The 18080-nt window shown below is 60.8% G+C and overlaps 6 protein-coding genes across 6 annotated transcripts; 3 read left to right on the top strand and 3 right to left on the bottom strand.

Moving 5' to 3' along the window:
• Positions 1–5482: 5482 nt before the first annotated feature.
• Positions 5483–6043, top strand: JDV02_006253 (uncharacterized protein; the record flags this gene model as incomplete). The annotated part of the gene is made up of 1 exon (XM_047987630.1): positions 5483–6043. The coding sequence occupies one exon, from the start codon at positions 5483–5485 to the stop codon at positions 6041–6043; it is 561 nt and encodes a 186-aa protein (XP_047843616.1).
• A 466-nt stretch (positions 6044–6509) lies between these two features.
• On the top strand, positions 6510–7540 carry JDV02_006254 (uncharacterized protein; the record flags this gene model as incomplete). Its single annotated transcript, XM_047987631.1, has 2 exons — positions 6510–6760; positions 6844–7540. The coding sequence occupies 2 exons, from the start codon at positions 6510–6512 to the stop codon at positions 7538–7540; spliced, it is 948 nt and encodes a 315-aa protein (XP_047843617.1).
• A 730-nt stretch (positions 7541–8270) lies between these two features.
• Positions 8271–9992, bottom strand: TRM9 (tRNA (carboxymethyluridine(34)-5-O)-methyltransferase). Its single transcript, XM_047987632.1, has one exon. It carries the CDS (start codon positions 9311–9313, stop codon positions 8507–8509), a length of 807 nt encoding a protein of 268 aa, XP_047843618.1. The 5' UTR covers positions 9314–9992; the 3' UTR covers positions 8271–8506.
• A 1427-nt stretch (positions 9993–11419) lies between these two features.
• XYD1 (D-xylose 1-dehydrogenase (NADP(+))) lies at positions 11420–13406 on the bottom strand. Its single transcript, XM_047987633.1, has 4 exons — positions 13294–13406; positions 12924–13158; positions 12401–12838; positions 11420–12341 (listed from the first exon to the last, which is right to left on the bottom strand). Exons 2-4 carry the CDS (start codon positions 12988–12990, stop codon positions 11659–11661), a joined length of 1188 nt encoding a protein of 395 aa, XP_047843619.1. The 5' UTR covers positions 12991–13158; positions 13294–13406; the 3' UTR covers positions 11420–11658.
• Positions 13407–14913: 1507 nt separating this feature from the next.
• Positions 14914–16291, top strand: JDV02_006257 (uncharacterized protein). The gene is made up of 2 exons (XM_047987634.1): positions 14914–15331; positions 15408–16291. The coding sequence occupies exons 1-2, from the start codon at positions 15053–15055 to the stop codon at positions 16068–16070; spliced, it is 942 nt and encodes a 313-aa protein (XP_047843620.1). The 5' UTR covers positions 14914–15052; the 3' UTR covers positions 16071–16291.
• Positions 16142–17803, bottom strand: DYS1 (Deoxyhypusine synthase). Its single transcript, XM_047987635.1, has 3 exons — positions 17157–17803; positions 16304–17083; positions 16142–16244 (listed from the first exon to the last, which is right to left on the bottom strand). The coding sequence occupies exons 1-3, from the start codon at positions 17370–17372 to the stop codon at positions 16179–16181; spliced, it is 1062 nt and encodes a 353-aa protein (XP_047843621.1). The 5' UTR covers positions 17373–17803; the 3' UTR covers positions 16142–16178.
• Between the last annotated feature and the right edge of the window lie 277 nt (positions 17804–18080).

Consider the following 18080-nt stretch of genomic DNA (forward strand, 5'->3'; position numbering starts at 1 on the left):
TTGCTTGCTAAATATGTGTGTAGCCACCACCCTTGGACCATGTGGCGTTGGTGCTAGGGGGACGCTGGATTGTAGGTCCGGACGGAGAGAGAGATGGGGGGAAGGGGGGGGGGGGGGTCCGGTCCCGTTGGCAGCATGGAAGCAGGCGGCTCCCAGGCCCGGCCAGGCCAGACCAGGGCGGCGCTGAAGCGGGATGCGTTCGATCTCCAGTGTGATGACGCTGGTAGCTGCATCCATGTGAAGCGCCAGCGGGCGCCGAGCGAAGGCTCCAACCTGTTGGTTGCAATGCGCGTGCTCGGCCTGCATGTTGGTGGTCCGGGGGGCATGGCGGTGATGAACAGGCGTTCGTGTGGCTCGCAGTTTAATCGATGAACCCTTGGGCATCCCTGGTCTGACGTGGACACGGCGCCACGCACCCGGCGTCCGCCCACACACCCACCCATCCCATCCCATCGCGAGCCTCCTGCTTCGCCCTCGAGGAGGATTCGCACTCTTGCCTCCCGCAACGTGTTACGGCTGACCGCCATTCCCACGCCGCGCCTCCACGACCGGTGCCGTGTTGCCTCCTTCCGCCTGGATGGCGCAGTCCCGTCCGCCCGCCGCTTTGTCTTGTCCTCGAGCCGAGTTGGGGCATCAAGAGGCCCTTGAGGGGGACGGTGGTGCTCCTCCAACGGAACAAGATGCGTCGTCGCGTCCGCTCGAAACGGCAGTGCCGACCACCACCGCAGCGGTTGCTGCTGACCATGAATAGTACGTATGTACTGTATGTGTATCCCCGGGAGCAGGCGATGGTGGCAGCACCTTGATCTGGGTCGGGCAAGCTCCAGCCGAGAAACATGGCTGTGAAAATAGCCGTCGGTGCACAGACGTCGATGTCGGCTGCGACAGTAGGTACATACATAGTGCGTAGCTAAAATCCCATCCGATCAGAGGAGCATCAAAGCTTCTCCATGGAGGACGCCCGGGCAGGCTAAGATCGGTTCCCCATGTCATGCTGCTGCCCGGGCCTTGCACTCCACGAGGTTGCAGACAGGCTGCAGGCTGCGAGTCTTTTCACACGCGCGCTCGACCTCGATGCGAACACAGCTGCTCGCAGCGCCTGCCAGAAGCAGACGGCCATGGTGGATGATGCACATACAGTACACACAACGTCGGGGTGGGCGTTTCTGGTGACAATGCGGCAGCAGCCCGGAACGGTGCCACAGCAGCCAGGAACTGCAGATGGTGCGGGCCAGATCTCCGGCGGCCATGGACCGACGAGGGAGCGTCCCGGCGGTGAAGGGTCAGCCGCGCGTTGCCGTCCAGACGCTGACACGCCCCCCGAGCAAGTCCTGGATCGCATCGTGTCGCATCGCATCGCTTTGGTACTGGTCCGCTGCAGTCCGTCGGGGGTTCGTGCCCCACACAAGGACCGGTCAACGGCATTACTACTACTACGTAGCAGTTCCTTTTCTTCCGGGGCAGCAGCTTTTCCTGGGCAGTTCAAACGCGAACGCACGGGAGTCGGTGCCGGCTCCGTCGTGTGCTGGGGCCCCTTTCGGCGCTGCCCGGGAAGAAGGTTCGTGTCGAGTAGAGTGCTAGACCAGACGCATCAATAGACCTGCGACGCGAGGATTTTTGGCTCGCAATTCCAGGCACACCCCTCCTTCCTCCGTTGGACGTCAGGCAGGGTGAGGTGCTTGGTAATACGTACTCGCTCGGCGCAGTAAAGCCAGACTGGACCTTTCAATGCCTTGCGTCGCGAGACAGGGCCTTAGTGTTCATGGGCCGGCAAATATCTCACCCTGCTATCAAAGGCCCTCTCCCCCCCTCCATATCGCGCCTTGTTGCGTGGCTTCCATTGTAAGGAAGTGCATGCGACACACACAACAGACACATCGCAGCTCCTGCACCCCCCCTCCCGAGGCTGGTGGCCATGTCGCCCTCCACGGCGCGATGACGATGGAGCGTGGCCAGCCAGACACAAGGAGGTACGGCATCTGGAGACACGAGCATGCATGGCTTCGTGGCCATGCGCTGGCAACCGAGCGAGCGAGGCTCTGGCCTGGCCCTGGCGGCGGCGCCCGAGATGGTAAAAACTGGAGCGTTGGAGGGGCCGACTGCGAAGATCAGCTGCAGCGCGGATTGCGAGTGGAGGCCAGGGGGCTGCCGCCAGGGAGCCGACACGCGCTTTGTCATCGGCTGCTGGGAATCGCGACCGAAACGTGTGCGTCTGGGAGAGACGACTTTGTTGATGCTGAAGATTGCACAGCGCGTACCTAAGTACTGTGCATGCAACACTTTGTACAGCGCGGGAGAGAGACTAGTATGGCGGTTTGAGAAGAAGAAGAAAAAAAAAGGGTTGAGTCGTGCAACCAGAACCGCCAAGGCCGAGCCTACGAGTAAGTCGCGTGCAACAACAACATGCTCGTCTGGCATCTGGAAGTCGCAGACGGGGCGAGTGGTGGGCGAGCGCTTGCCTGTTTCGCATCTCGTGTGCGTGACAAAGCGCTGGTACCAGGTACCGCTGGGGGCCTTGGCTGGATCTCGAGGGGCAGGTGGCAGACCGTGGAGGGTCGCCAACGACCACTTACACGTCCAAAGTACCCGGTACGAGGCCAACCCCTCCACGAGTGCTTCGTCGTCGACGGGCGCGGCGCAACCAACGGCACCAGTCCGCACGTTACTAACGTTTGCATGGAGCACAAGGGGAGTGAGTGGGAACCTCAGTCATCCAGTTGTCACAAAGGTCGCGCCAAACAAGACGCGCAGACGAGCTTGGAGGCGTCTTAACGTACAAAGTAAGGGGCCGGGATGCCCCCTCCGGACCTCGCGGCGCGCGCTCTGGTTTGTCTGTCTGAACAATTCGGGCTGGGCAATCGTCGCAGAGACGGGGTCAGAGTAAGCCTGGGTTTGCGGCTGCAGCGGGGCCACCTTGCCTTGACCCAACATCAGGATCGCAGAAGGAATTATACGACGCATGTCTGATGTGAGCACCGAAGCGCATGGCGTGGCCCAGCAGGCGGCTCATTCCATAGTATTGCCTTGTCGGTACAGTACCTACGAGGGCCTCATCCTCATGCGCCCCCCTAAGCCCGCCGTGATCCGCTCAGCGGAACGGGCGCAGGTCTCGTGCCCGTGCGCTGGGGAGGGCCGACCCTCTCCCACGCCTGTGCGCCGGCGGTTGTGCTTTGTGCGGATGCTGGCGTTGGTGTTTTGGCCCGTCCAAAGAAAGCAAACGCCCCGTGGCGGATAAGGCCAGCACCGCCTGGAAGTGGCGGGCTCGAGCACAGGAGCAGCTGGAGAGAGAGCGTGAACACCTTGTTCCCTGCCCGCCTTCCCTGAGGACCTACCTGTAGGTAGTACCTCCCAGGTAAGTAGCTACTTGGGTAGGTACAGAGCAAGTATGTAAATGCAAGCCAGCCTTTGCCTTGCCGTTGTCTGTTCTTACTTTGCGCATTATGGGACCGGTACGAGTGGGCACATTGAGACTACCGAACAAGATGCCTTAGAGCCAATAATTACTAACCAAGCACCTCATCGTGTACAGGCCATTACGATGAATTAATTCATCGAGGCCAGGATTGGCGGCCGTTGCTTCTGCTAATTTACGTACCTAGGTACTACCTTAGCCAGGACGATGATTGCCACTGCCGCGGTCGCTGTCGTCGCTGTCCGGTGTCTGGGTAAGGAAGAATGGAAGGAAGGAACGAAGGGGAGGGATGGGGATTTTCGGGAGAGGGGTGGAGAACCAAAAAAAGAGAGGAGGGGGGGCGTGTCTGCAGCACAAGCCTGACAGGTACCTGACGGGGTCCTGCCCGGCCTCGCACGCAGCGTAACTCAACTGACTTTGTCCACACTGATGAGGCATGAGCGACCCGCGAGATGGTAATCAGGTCAGAGCATTATCCCTCCCCTCGTCGTTAATAATTTCTGCTTTTTACTTTTCCCTCTCGCTCGCTGTCCGTTACAACTTGGTCGCCAGCCTTGGCCTCACATCCTCGCGCATGAGTGCCGAGGGCCCGTCTTCATCAATCAAAACCCACTGGCAGGGGGGGACATGGACGCTCGCATTCATTCCATTTACTACCCAGGGCACTCGAGGTCGGTCCCCTCCCCTCCCGGCGGCGCTTCACGACAACGCAAGCACACAACAACCATCATCCCGTCATGTCCAGCAACAGCCCCAGCCGCTCCAACACGCACGTACATACCTATGTATGTACACGCAACAGGGGGGCACCGGACACACAAACGCCAGGCACCAGATGGGAGGCGCCCGCGACCAGGCGGCTGACAGGCACGCTGACAGCTGTTGGGTGGCGTCCAGGGCGCCCTCAGGGCCATCCAGGGCCTATGACGAGCCATCTCCATCGGCGCCCCGTCCCGGCCAAACGGCCGCCAATCCGACGCACACACTTCGCCACGGCGGCGCACAACATTCATGGATGGCACAGCGCAGCACACACACGCACAGCACAGCACATTGTTAGAGCACATGAGAGCAGAGGAGGAGAGGAGAGCACAGCGTAGCGTAGCGCATTGCTGCACCGCGCGGCTTATTCCACGGGGGGTGGCCGGCCCTCCTTTTGCGCCTCGCAAACGGTCGGTGGTGAGAGGTAGCGAGGGGCGTTCAACGCCGGTGGCCCACGATGCACCCGACCCGTGGCTGGGCCCGCTCACTCACTCACTCACTCACTGCTAGCCTTCGGCCCACGCCCCTCCACTCCCTCCCTCTTGATGCAAGAGAAGAGGGACCCCCAACCTGCTGGGCTCTTCTCACACACCCCTCATCATGCGTGTCTCTCCATGCTCTGGCTTGACGTTCATCATGCATAGGCAGCTAAGGTTGTTGAACTTGGATAGCCCTATGCCGGCCCACGCACTCTGCTCACGTCCGGCCCGGCCTTGCCAACGCGGCGTTGTATCGGCGCACCAAACCCATGCGTTGCTATACTTGGGGCTGCCTGAGGTGCCTCCATGCTCACTCACGCGCCTCCCTCCCGATCCCAGCAATGCCAGCAGGGCAGGCAGGGCGGGCGGGCGCCAGAGGCCAACCTTGGCTCTTCTCATCTGCCAGCGAGGCATTCGTTATGCTGCCCCCCCCGGCCTCTCCCTCCTCCTCCTCCTCTCATCCCTCCCCCCCCCACGGTTCACCCTCGCTGGCGTCGATGAAGTGCGTCGATGCCTGCCAGGCCGAGCCGGGCCCCTCCAGACCTAAAGACCCAGCCTGCTGGGGCCCTTTTTTGCTTTCTTTTTCGCCTCGACCGACCGACCCCTGCCCCCGGCCGTCGCTCTGTCGCCGTGCCGCCTCGAGCAAGACGTCGCGCAAGGAAGCGTCAAGTACCAGCAACCTCTCGGCCGGACGTCCGCCTCGTCCCTGCGCCGTGGGCAAAGGACCCCTGTCGGCGTTGGTGCCCCATACTCTCATGCTCGTAGTAGGTAGCCATACGTACGGCCCACGCAGTACCCAAGCCCACCTCGTCCATCCATCCATCCGTCCATGGCTTGGCTCGCCGGCTCGTATACATACCTATCGTCCCCTCTGACGTTGTCCCTCGTCTGCCGGGGCTGGGGCTCTTGCAAACCCTTCGACATTGTGCCGCCACCTGATGTCTGTGTCTGCTTCGCGGGAACCTGGTCTGGCCTTTTAATGTACTCGTACTGGCCCGTTGCCGCTGCTCACTCTGCTTCATCTCCTGCCCATTGGTTGACGACTGCCCGGCCGAGACCAATCACAACCCCAAGCTGGCCTCCAAACACGACTCCAGGAGCCGTTGTCTACTTGGGTCATCCCCAGACACAGACACCTCCAGAACGCTTCCGTTTCTTCTCTCCTCCTCCTCCTCCTCCTCCGCCTGCCCTCATCTGGTTCCCTCTGCTACCTGCCCCGAACTGGGCTGCCGAATACCAGTTCAGAGGCGCAGGCACTCAGCCGGCCAGCTCCAGCTCGCACGCATTCTCATCTTCGCCAAACGTCTCGCCGACTCGAGAGAGCTTACCTGGAGTCACCCGCCGGCCCAACGCGAGCCCGGACCTAGACGAGGACCCGACTGCCGTGTGATCCTCCGGAAATACGCCCATCGCTACACCAAGGCAGCTATTTGCTGGGTCTCGCTACACTGCGTCGCTTGGACAACGCAGTTTGCCCCCCAACCAAGTTCAAGAGCAGCCAAGGCCGCGCCTGGCAGCCAGTCGCGGAGCTGGCCCAATTCAAGAGCCAGACGCTGCTCTGCCTCCCGCGGGCGGAGCCCTTGTTCGACGTCATTCCCAACAGCGGCGACGTCGCCCTGCACCGCGGCTCCTGTGCCCCAGCCCCAGGCCCGGTTCCGTCACGCCTCGCAGGCAGCAGACGGCAGGGTCACGTCTTCAACGTGGATATCGGCTCCTTGCTCAAGCGCTCCGACTCAAATGAGTCTTCCGCGTATACCCAACAGCCTCGATCCGCCCTCGTGCCGCCATCGACGGTTGCCGCTCCGGTTCATGGGCAGCTGCCCGCGCAGGTCGCGCCGCCTGCTGCGCCCGGCCCGATGCCCAACGCCAGGCGCAACATGCCTCCCCTAGCATCTGATCAGCCCGTGAAAAAGCAGAGCAAATGGTCACAGGAGGAGGATAGCCTCATCATCGAGCTCAGGGGGAGTGGCATGAAGTGGGAGGACGTCTCCAAGCGGCTGCCCGGCCGCAGCGCCATAAGCTGTCGACTCCACTATCAAAACTACCTTGAACGGCGAAGCGAGTGGGACGAGGAGCGCAAGAACAAGCTGGCAAGACTGTACGAAAGGTAACGTAGTTCGGGCATCTTCCTCGTCCACGCAAGGAGGCTCGCTTCGTAGCGTCGCGACACGCTTGCTGACATGGTGACAGGTTCAAAGCAGAGATGTGGGCCAAGGTGGCCGAGGAGTTGCAGGTTCCATGGCGGGCGGCCGAGGCCATGCACTGGCAGCTCGGAGAGGTCGACATGGCCCGCAGAGCCGGCGTGGTTCCGTTCTCACTGGCGTCAGGCAACGTCGAAAACACGGCGCGAGCGGCAGGACCACGGCCCACGGCCCACTTCCAGCACCAAGAAGGCCTCGGACATCACCTGACGCCGCCCTCGCCGCGGTCCATATACGCGCGAAACCCCGGGCTGTCTGTCATGCCGGTAGGGGTCGGACAACCCCAGCGAGTCGAGAGTTTACCACCGGCCCCCCCTCCGCCTCCACCACCGGCCGCAGCCCCTGGGCCAGGATTTCCTCCTGGAATGCCGCAGGAGCACGGGGAGCTCTACTACACGTCTGGTCCGGGTCTCGCGCCCATCCAGACTCAGGGGCAACCTCGCAACCCGGGCCCGCTGCCCAGCCTGGCCGAACTCACGACGGGTGTCAGCCCCTACGGAACCCCTATCGAGCGCCCGCGATCCGGACCAATGGGGCCAGGTCCGGCCCCGGGCCCGGGTCCGAAACATGGGCCAAGCCTGCCGCCGGCGCCGGGTTATCTTCCCCCAGAGCCCACCAGGGCCAAACGGCGAGCGAGTCCAGAAATGATGCAACGAGAGAACAGCCACAGAAGGCGAATTGGATGACACCATCCGCCTCAGCATTCGGCAGCGAAAGAGCGAGGGAGAACCAGGCACGGAATAGAATGAATCCCAAGGGACCCGACGCCGCGTCTGCGGAGTCATAGATTTGAAGACGGGAAGACGGGAAAGCAAGAGGCTGCGGAATACACCGGGACTGGAGGTTGTGTTTTTTTCCCATTGCGAGCGAGCCAACGATTTTCATGTCGCATTTGTCCACGATGCATCGAGCGAAAGGGTCCACAAGGCTCCCGAGAAGACGAAATTCTGGGCTGGAGCGAGGTCACGGGTAGGAGCACGTTTACGAGTCCATCTTGTACTGATAGAAGGTGTTGGTGGCGCACGACAAAGGGATGATGGTCCCGGGCTTTGGGCATTTTGACATTACTTTTGTTTTGCAACTCTGCGGGCGGTGCGGGAATGGGGGGGTTCATGGGCTATAGAACCGGTCGCCAGCGGTGGCTAATGGTTGCGGCGCCAGTTACACCGCTTAGATCGATCATGGGAGGGCGATTCACCCCCTCCATAGGTACCTTAGGCTTGCTTGGTCGCCGGGGGTGGGTGGGGGGTTTGGGGGTCTTTGGGCTTGCGGCTTTGATCGTCGGAATAGATAATGACAAATATGATCTTGCATGTTATGACATGGCCGAGGGAGGGGCAGGGCGGCATAGAGTGAGAGACATGGGCACCAAGCCGTGATGTCCTATGCGTGCCGTTTAGGCAAACACCCTCCATACTACTATAGTACCTAAGGTAGGTAAGGTACCAACCCAGGTATTAAGATGTGACGTCCGAACCATTGCCACTGCGTCCCTCTCCGGCAATGCGGTAACTAAGCACGTACTCTTGTGCTACTGACCGCCGCCACCTTCTTGCTGCCTTGGGGCGGCGCAGTGACCGACGCTTGACGTGGACTGGCGCGGCATCATGTCTTTGTTTTTCTTTATTTTGATCCAAGAGAGACGACGACTACTATCTACTACAAATCACCCACCAGTTGTCCTTTTCGTAGCCGCTCTCGCAGCACGTCCCGCCCGCGGCGCGCACGTCCTCGTCCAGCTCACCCTCGCGGTACAGGTGATAGTAGCGCTGGAAGGTGGCGTCGGGCTCGCCCTTTCTGCGCATGACCCAAGGCACCAAGGTGTCCTGCTGCGACGACTCGTCCCAGCCGCGGCGGCTGCTGCTCTGCTCCAAGGCCCAGGCGTAGATGAGGGCGCGGGCCCCGGGCCCCGGGTGGAGGCAGGCAAGAAGCGCGGCGATGGCCTCCTGGCGACGATGGCGCGTGGAGAGGTGGTGGACGACGGCGATGCTGATGACAAAGTCCACGGCGGCGGGGCGGTAGGGCAGGGCGAGGCCGTCGGCCACGGCGACCTCGCCGGAGTGCCGGGCGGCGGCCAGGCGCACGAGGGAGGCGCTGCGGTCGGAGCCCAAGATGAAGAGCGAGGGGTTGACGGGCAGGTACTTGCCATTGCCGCAGCCGACGTCGAGGCCGATGCTGCCAGGTGGCTGGGAGAGGAGGAAGCGCTCAACGAGGGGCCAGGGCTTGTGGCGCGTGGCCGAAAAGTGCGGCGCGATGGCCTCGTACACGCTGTGCACGTGCGTGTCCTCGTACGCCTCCGCTGTCTCGGGAGGGTTATTCGGCTGCTGCATAGTCTCTTGGGACATCCCCCGGCCTTCTTCAGAGACCATGGGCGCCTTTGATATTGGAGGCCGAGGCTGTGCGTCAAGCTGCGCTCCGGTCGGCCCGTCCCCGGATGAGCCCAAGTCTAGCTGGCTCATGGTCCCGCTCCGACGACGCTCCTCCGCGGAGCAGATGGACAGAGGCCCCTCGGAAGCTTCGATTGAAACCGCCTCCGGTCAATGCTCGCGCCGTAGATCCGGACGGGGTGGTGTGTGTAGGTGGGTGGTGCTGGCCTCGCAGCACATATGCCAGACACGTGGGCCGCGGCTGTTACCTCTGGCCACGTATTCGACTGAACGTCGAGATGTCTTGGAATCCCCGGAAATGGGCTGAGCTTCCTTCTGCGGTTTCCGGGCAGTTACTTGGCTCTCGGGGTGCTCGCTCGAACAGCGGGCTGCCTTTCGTGCATGCGTCTGTGACCTGGTTGCATGAACGTTCATCAGCGGAGGGTGGGCGCCAGGATGGATTGGTGTCGGGGTCCCTGATGGATGATGATGGATGGGTGGTAGGGACAAGGTGGAGCCGGGGTGGGTGTCGACAAATTCCGGCAGTCGCATAAAGTTGGATCGCAGCGCCTGAGATTACACGCGCCGAACCATGCGCGGCAGAGGGTCACGCCGGCACGGGAATCCTTGCGCGACGTGCCTATCTGGCTCGTGCTCCGGATCGGAGGGCGCGCGCTCTCTGTCTCCCAGGCCCACGGATAGGCGCAATCCGGATTCAAGAGGATCAATGGATGCGAAAAGGGGGCCGTCTTTGACTGCGCGTGAAGCTCTCGGGACAAGAGGTGTGGTTGAAAATGCGTCACGTGAAGCTGGGCGCGCCGCGGATGTACGTACCTGCCTACTGGCACATGGGTACGTACCTACGAAGTACTTGTGAACAGGCAGGTGCGTGCTCAAGCGGCCGTCTGGCCAGGCGGCTCAGGAACGAGGGAACCTGGCCGGGAAGGAGACGGCCGGCCCGCTTGCCCGGAGCCCAGACCGTTCGTGACGGCAGGGCAGGAACGGTGGGCGCAGCACGGAACCTCCACCGGAAGGCGTGACCCAGCCAGCAGCCCCAGCAGGTCACCCACCCGACAGGAGACCAGATCCAGCAGGAGACACGGGCGGGGGACCCAGGAGCCCCAGCGGAGGCAGCAGAACAGAACCCAGCAGGGCTCCGCAACGATGGGATCGAAACACCATGCAACTATCCCATCGTCCTACTTAACCTTTTGCCGAGTCAGCATTGAAACGGGGCCTGCGATTCCGAGCCACACGCCGCGACGTGTGGGAGGAGGAGTGTTGTGAGTGAGTTTACACGCACACACGCACACGCACAAACACGTATACGTACGAGTCGGCGGCATTAAAACGGGCCACGGGACACGAGACGTCGTACAGCGAGGCCAAAACGGCGGCGCCCATGTCAAGTGCACGCGCGAATCAAGGGCCTGTCGCGGCCGGCACTTTGCCCCGTCAGTCACTCTCCGGGTTTGGTCGTGCTCGCACGGCGTCTAGGTGGACAGTCAGCGGCGGTCGTCGTGTGCGCGCTCGCTCCCTCCGTTGAGGCAGGGGGTAGAAGCCCTATGATGGAGCGGTTGACTTCCAGTCCGACTTCAGGCCCGACTCTCGAGAATGCCCACCCGTGACGGGGAAGGGGGCGATTGGCAAAGGCAAACCGGAATCCTACGGCGCACGGCATGGTTCACGCCACGACACCATCCCTGTCCGTCCCCAAAGTTCAAACGCTCACGACCCCAGAGCTTCATGCAGCTCAGGCCTGGGCGGGACGAACGCGAGCCACTCCCGCGCGAAACAAACCCCCAACCCTCCCTCCCTTTCCCCCTTCCCGCCCTGTGGGACCTCGGGCGGACGGTCGGTCGGTTGACGGGCCAAAGTATCCTGTACTTGGGCGCCCTCGCGCAATGTACCGACTACAAGGCTTGCTGCGTGTGACAGAGTTGCGATCGCAAACACCCCTCCTTCGGCCCCGTTTCTTCGCAGGGATCGAGGAACATTCCGTGGCTTTGAGTGACGTTACAGGGGTCCAGGGCCATGCATTGCCAATCTCCCGAGATTCGGCCAGCCCGAGTCGCCCAGTCAGTTGGGTCGACGAGCGGCTCCTCGAACGCATGGACTTTTGACATGGCAGCCGGCGCGTCAACGCGGCGGCGAGCAAGCAAACCGCGTTGAAGATGCATGGGGCAATTAACAACACCCCTCCGATCCGCCGAAATGAAAGTCTTTCGGGGCTTATGCATATTAAGTACATAACGTATATTATACAGGGTGGGACGACGACTGCTTCTGAATTTGCCCATTGCGTCTTCAGGCCAAAGACGGTATGTGCTATGTATAAAAGTATTGAATGCAACAAGGTGACGTTCATGCGCCGCCTCTCTACCGGATCCATACTCATCCCGTTCCTCTCTTCCAGGTTTGTGCAATGTACTGGCTCTTTACTGATTTCCGGTGTTGAGTGGGCTCTTGGCGTCGTACACGTCTGTCGTGATGAGCTCCGGGTACTCGACACTTCCCTGCTTCAACACCTCCTCCATTGTCTCCATGATGACAATGCTCTCAGACCACGGCAATGTCGCGCTCTCCTTCTTGCCATCCCTCACGCAACGGGCGCACTCGTCGGCCTCCCAGAACATGCCGTGACCCCAGTCCCGCTTGGGGTCCTTGGGGATGGGGCATTCGACGACGTCGACCTTACCCTCCCTGCCCTTCTTGATGACGCGGAACTCGGTCGGCCGGAAGGCGGGGTGCGTGACTTGGATCTCGCCCTTGGAGCCTTGGATTCGGATTGCCGGAGCTGTGGAGTTGTCGTCGGGGCTGCTGGCGACGAGGATGGAGGTGGTGGCGACGCCCATGCTCCTGTGGCCGGGGAACTGGCAGATGATGCTAGTGGTCTCGTCGGCGCCGGTCTTGTACTTGTTGATGGCAGCGACGACCTTGGGAGCCTCCTTGTCCTTCTCCGGCTGGACGTGGTAAAGGGTCTGAAACACCCAAGTCAGGGCGTAGATGCCGAGATCCAGAAGAGCGCCTCCGGCGAGGTCCTTGTTGACCATGCGATGCGTGTCAGGAAAGTTCACCGTGCCGTCTTGGCCATCCTTATTTTCGTTGAAAGACAGATCGGCTGCGTCTGTCAGCATGCTGTCGTGTTGTGCAACGCGAGTTCTGCCAGCTGACACTCACCTAGGGTCCTGTAGACGGTACCAATCTCGCCCGAGCTGATCAAGTCACGAATCTTGATGCTGAGGGGGAAGTAGCGGGTCCAGACCGCCTCCATGAAGAAGAGGTTCTTGGATCTGGCCTTTTCGACCAGCTTCCGCGCCTGGGAGGCATTGACGGTGAGGGCCTTTTCGCAGAGGACGTTCTTGCCGGCGTCGAGGGCCAGCATGGCGTTCTGGAAGTGGTGGCTGTGGGGGGTGGCGACGTAGATGATGTCGACGTTTGGGTCGGCGACAAGCCCGGCGTAGGAGCCGTACAGCTTGGCCGATGCCGGACCGTCAATCTTGGTGACGAAGGCGGCGGCCTTGTCGACGGAGCTGGAGGAGGAGACGGCGACGATTTCATGGCGGACATCGTGGACGTCGCGCGAGGCAGGATCGGTGAGGAGGTCCTTGCAGAAAACTGGGCGGTTGTCAGCGACGGCGACATCACCCGGGCCGACGGTGATGGGTTTGTTTGGGGGATGGGTCGGGAGGTCAGGCCGTACCCTCGGCGATCCAGCCGGTGGCCATGATGCCCCATTTCAGGGTGTGAGGTGCGCCGGAAGAAGCCATTGTGGCGGAGCGGAGCGGTCAATAGACGGGGGCGAGGAGGGGCGACGGCAATTGAAGAGTAGGGAGCGTATATGAGGAATGAATGAGGAGGGAGATCTGCTCTCGGTGAAGCTCTGGAGGGGTAGAAGGTGCCGGACGGCTTTTATGGCTTTACGATCCCGACACGAGCTACTAATTTGGTTACCGTTGTCACTAGTAGTACGGAGGGGATGGAGGGGATGGAGGCGTCGGCGGTTTGTGTGGAGCGGGACCGCGATGGAGAAGCTCATGGCTACGTACGTACACTAACTTGTTACTACGTACTAGCTTGCAGCTCGCTCCGTGTAGCGTCGCGGTCTCTCTCAAAAGCAGAGTGTCGAAAGCTCTTCGAATCTATCGTGTTGTTTGTCACGGGGAGGGAGGCTTTAACTCGTGTTGCCCCGGTGAGTTATTGCCGTCGCGGACCAAAAGGGCATCCGTCGGCTAATGGAATGACGAGCCGCGCGAAAGCCACGAAGCGCCCGCCAGCCTTTCTGCGCGCGTTTCTTACTTGCTCATTCTTTTAGAAGCAAGCACTCCCGGTCCTGACATGCATGCACTGACACCGGCGGCCGGCACGCCGTATCATTGGCGCGGGTGGCTTTCCTCCCACATGGGCGTGTTCTTCAGCGTCGACGAAGGTGATGGGCTTGGATGCGATTCGGAGTTCCAGTGTTATCTCGCACTGACCGCCGTACATGCGCGATTCGCGAAATTCTGCATTTGGGTCTCTCGGCTTCTTCCCGTGCCGGGCCGAGGATCTTTGGATCAACAAATCAACTGCCGTTCGGCGTGGCTCTTTTGCTTTTATTACCCGCTCTTTTCTCACCCTGGCGTTCTCCATACGGCATTCGGGGGGAAGCAGCTATGAGGCGGCGCCGGGTGCGGCGAGGGTGAACCTGTCCGGACGGTCGGTCGTCGAATGGGAGGGGGGGGATAAAAAAGCTGGAGCAGTGAGGGGCTCAGACTTTTTTTCTGCCCTTCCTGAGCAGATAGATGGTGGGGTAAAATTGGACGGACGGGAGGGGGAGGGGGAGGGGGAGGGGAGGGGAACACACAGTCGCGCGCGGTGGCGTCGACGTCATGAGTTGTTCAACGTTACATACCAAGTTTTCTTCATTGGGAATCAGATGAGTCTGGCTCTTTCGTACTAAGGCTGCAAAAGGTAGGTTGCTCTGTACGGCGCTGGGTGATTTGCGGGGACGACTTATAGGGCTTGCAAGCTCTCTGCTGTTGACGTATTCGTTTCGGGTCGAGGGAAGCGCAGTAGCTGGCATACGTGCGGCTGTTGAGGCTCTTTCTTGTGAGTTGGTCGTGGGCTCTGCAAGTATACGGGCTTTAGCTACAGGCAACTGTGGATGCTACAGTACGTACTTAGTTAGGTAGCCCATCTCTTCTGTGGTAGGTAACGTTAGTATGTAAGTTGATTTTCGTCTGACGACCAGCAGATTCCGTTCGCATGGGGCCTGACGACATGTCATCGCACGCTGGAGGCAGAAGCACGTCAAGTCCGCGACGACATACTCGTATGGCAGACATGAGATGTGTGAGGACGGCTGCCCTTGATTTCAGTATTACTATCCTAAAAAGAGATATCACGAATGAAGGAACAGGTTTGGAAGGGCAGGTGAGTCGAGTTGGCGTGGGAGGCTGTGGAGCAATCGCCTGACTCAATTGAATCGACCAAGCTGGAAGTCTGCAAATAAAGCCAACCACAAACACAACTGGATGAATTTCATCTCACAAGGTCTACTGACTGTTCAAGGTAGACGACAAAGATTTGTTCTGAGTGAGGGTGTTAGATGGGCATGACTAAGACACCATCAATGATCAAATATACTGTAGTGGCAAGACGTCTGTGTCACTGGAGGCACTGGTATTTGAACACTGAGTGACCACCAGCATCCCCATCCCAACGTCCATTCAACCCCAGCATCATCCCCGCCCCACGCCGGCCTCCTTCCAGAACCCAGCATCACACACTATAGCCAAATAGTAGAAATTCAACTAGGTCCATCTGAACTCACAGTAGCCAATCGCCATCATGGCTCCGCCCGTAGCCGCCGCCATCGGCGCGCAGGCCTCGCGCCTCGCCAAGGACCTGCCCCTCGGCGGCAGCGCCTCGTCATCGACCATCCCCAGGCTCGTCTACGGCACGGCCTGGAAGAAGGATCGCACCGCCGACCTTGTCTACGCCGCGCTCAAGGCCGGCTTTCGCGGGGTCGATACGGCCGCGCAGCCCAAGCACTACGACGAGCGCGGCGTCGGCGAGGGCGTTAGGCGCGCTGTTTCTGAGGGCATCGTCAGGCGAGACGACCTCTTTGTAGGCGGCCGGCCCCGTTCCCGACTCCTCACTCTCATACTCGTGGCTACGTGTGCATCTCTAACGAGGTGTCCAGGTTCAAACCAAGTTTACGTCGCCCGGGGGCCAGAACCACATCACCCCGTATGACCTCGACGCGCCTCTCGTCGACAAGGTGCACCAGTCCGTCCAGTCGTCCCTCAGAAGCTTTACGCTCAAGGGCCAGGAGCCGTATCTCGACAGCCTCGTGCTGCACTCGCCCATGGACACCGTGGACGAGACGCTGACGGTGTGGAAAACGCTTGAGTCGTATGCACCGCACCGCATCCGTCACCTTGGCATCTCCAATACGACCCTGGCCATCCTTGATGCCATCTACGCGCGCGCGTCGGTCAAGCCGGCGGTCGTGCAGAACCGCTTCTACGGCCAGACGGGCTACGAGGCGGACATGAGAGCCTACTGCCGTGAGAAGGGCATCGTGTTCCAGGCCTTTTGGACCATTGGCGCCAACAGGATGCTCGTGCAGAGCATGCCGGTGGGGTTCGTCGCGCAAAGCGCCGGCGTGGATGGCGTAGCCGCGTACTACTCGTTGATCCTCGGCTTGGAGAGCATGACGGTGCTCGATGGAACGACGGACGCGGCACACATGACTGCGGACCTGGAGGGCATCGAGAGAGTCGGCTTGTGGGCCGAGGGCGACGGCGCGAGTGACTGGGAGCAGGCACTGGCGGCCTTCAAGACCATGGTAGGAGACATGTAGGGAATGGACGACAACGCGACCAACGCATCACAACGACAAGCTCGGGTGCTTCCGCTTTTACAAGTTTGAATCGTCTTCATTCAGTCGTCATGGAGTTTGGTGATGCGTCTATATGTCCTTGGCAAACGTGTTGGCAACAATAAACGGGAAGCAGGCGGTGGCTTCAAGATAGACCTGCAGCAAAGTTAGTCCCGAAAGCGAACACCCGTGCTGCGGAAAGGAAAAAGACATGCCTTGACGTTGTCGGCCCCAATCTTGATCTTGCCCCACGATACGGCCTCGTCGGGCCTCGCCCCCGCGTCGCTCCCGTCAAACTCCTGCGCCGTGTTGATGTAGACGGCCGACTCGGCGCCGTTGCGCATCAAGCACGCGTTGCAAATGTGGTGCTTAACCAGGCCGCCGCCGAGGATAATCATGCCCGCCCGCTTGGCGCGGATCGCGATGGTGTTGATACGGCGGATGTCCTCGACAATGTCGATCTTGAGCTGCAGCGGCGACGCCTTGAAGGTATGAAAGTAGAGCATGTCGCCGAGGCTGCCATCGGTGAGGGCGGGGCAGAAGACGGGGATGTCATTCTTGTAGGCCCAGTAGTAGACGGAGCGCTCGTCGTTGATCTCCTTGCCGAGGCGGTGGATGACCTTGGAGGGCGTCCAGTTGATCTCGTTGTCGGTGCCCTTGCTGGCCTCCTGCTCCTCGAGCATCTTGTCCAGGATGGGCACGACCCAGTCCTCGAAGGCGCAGTAGTTGGCGTTGGGCACGAGGAGGTTGCCGATGCGGTTGAGGCCCTTTTTGCGCAGGTCGGCGCCCACGGCGCTGAAGGAGCTCATGTACGTGTGGCCGAGGCACTTGATGAAGTCCTCCTCTATGCCGCCTGCCGTGGTGACGATGCACGAGACGTGCTTGTGCTCGACCAGCCAGCGCAGGACGCCTCGGAGGCCCGACGATATCAGGTTGGACGTGTAGCCGAGGAAGATTGTGGTCTTGTCTCCCGTCTCGGGATCCCTCCACGCCCGCTAGTTTTTTGATGATGGCTCAACTCAGCCAACGAACCTACGACGCGCCATGATCGGTGTGGGCAGCACTCACCATGTCGTTGATGATACGTATCGCCTCAGCCATGGACGAGGCCTGGAAGCCCATGTGGCGCATGCCCTCGAGGAGGTCCTCGGCGGTGACGGGGCCCTTGAGCTTGTTGAAATCGAGCTCCTCGACCTGCTGCGACCCCGCAGGCATGGCCTCCGACTTGACTAGGACGGCATCTTTGGCCCCCGTGAGAACGGCGCCGTCGGAGTTGCTGGCCATAGCCACGCAGGGAAGGGTTTATGAGAGGCGCGGTCGCAAGTTTTTTTTCCCCTTGCCCGTTTCCGCTGGCGATTTTTTTTTTGGCGACGCCTCGAGCCGGGTCAAGAAAAATGGCTGAAAGGTTCGTATTATATCAAGCCGTGATGAGAAGATTAGCACGTGCCAGGAACCGAAGATTTGACCGATACGGCGCTGTCACAATGATAAAACAGTAAAGTGGAACGATTGTGAATGACACCGTCGTAGTCGTCGATGGACCGACCTTTGGGAGTTTTCGTGCCGTCCATCCAATGCCCCGTTCCGTGTCTAACCTTGGGACGCGCCGGCGGCTCGCCCAGCGGGCTCGGGTGGCCACTAGAATGGCGCGCCCACGCAGCCACTACCTAGTACGGAGCCGGCGGCGGCGGCGGGCGGCGGAGGCGGCGGATCGGGGGCAGGTATACTGTACACGGTACTGCAGGTGAATCAATCCGGGCTTCCATCGTCTCGGTCGCATCGCTTCGCCTCAGTAGCCGGACGTTTGTCTAAAGAGGTACAAAGTACCCACGGCCCGGCCTTGCCTGCAGCAGGCAGATTCCCGTTGGGAAGCCCGCGACCGGGGAGCGAGCCTGGATGGAACGAGCGATGGGACCGTATAGTACATCTAGGGGCTCATCTTGTACTGACACGCAGCGCTTAGGTCTGGGGGTGCAGGGAACTGGCTGCAGC

The sequence above is a fragment of the Purpureocillium takamizusanense genome, chromosome 5 (assembly GCF_022605165.1).
Source record: "Purpureocillium takamizusanense chromosome 5, complete sequence".
Classification (NCBI taxonomy): Eukaryota; Fungi; Ascomycota; class Sordariomycetes; order Hypocreales; family Ophiocordycipitaceae; genus Purpureocillium; species Purpureocillium takamizusanense.

What these genes read in the sequence shown, in the direction of transcription:
- TRM9 (XM_047987632.1), bottom strand. Translation starts at nt 9,313, where the DNA reads ATGAGCCAGCTAGACTTGGGCTCATCCGGGGACGGGCCGACCGGAGCG.
- XYD1 (XM_047987633.1), bottom strand. Translation starts at nt 12,990, where the DNA reads ATGGCTTCTTCCGGCGCACCTCACACCCTGAAATGGGGCATCATGGCC. An exon ending in CACCGGCTGGATCGCCGAGG is followed by an intron (nt 12,839 to 12,923) that starts GTACGGCCTGAC and finishes ACAACCGCCCAG; the next exon opens with TTTTCTGCAAGGACCTCCTC. An exon ending in TACCGTCTACAGGACCCTAG is followed by an intron (nt 12,342 to 12,400) that starts GTGAGTGTCAGC and finishes TGACAGACGCAG; the next exon opens with CCGATCTGTCTTTCAACGAA.
- JDV02_006257 (XM_047987634.1), top strand. Translation starts at nt 15,053, where the DNA reads ATGGCTCCGCCCGTAGCCGCCGCCATCGGCGCGCAGGCCTCGCGCCTC. An exon ending in TCAGGCGAGACGACCTCTTT is followed by an intron (nt 15,332 to 15,407) that starts GTAGGCGGCCGG and finishes CGAGGTGTCCAG; the next exon opens with GTTCAAACCAAGTTTACGTC.
- DYS1 (XM_047987635.1), bottom strand. Translation starts at nt 17,372, where the DNA reads ATGGCCAGCAACTCCGACGGCGCCGTTCTCACGGGGGCCAAAGATGCC. An exon ending in TACGTATCATCAACGACATG is followed by an intron (nt 17,084 to 17,156) that starts GTGAGTGCTGCC and finishes TCAAAAAACTAG; the next exon opens with CGGGCGTGGAGGGATCCCGA. An exon ending in TTGGGGCCGACAACGTCAAG is followed by an intron (nt 16,245 to 16,303) that starts GCATGTCTTTTT and finishes ACTTTGCTGCAG; the next exon opens with GTCTATCTTGAAGCCACCGC.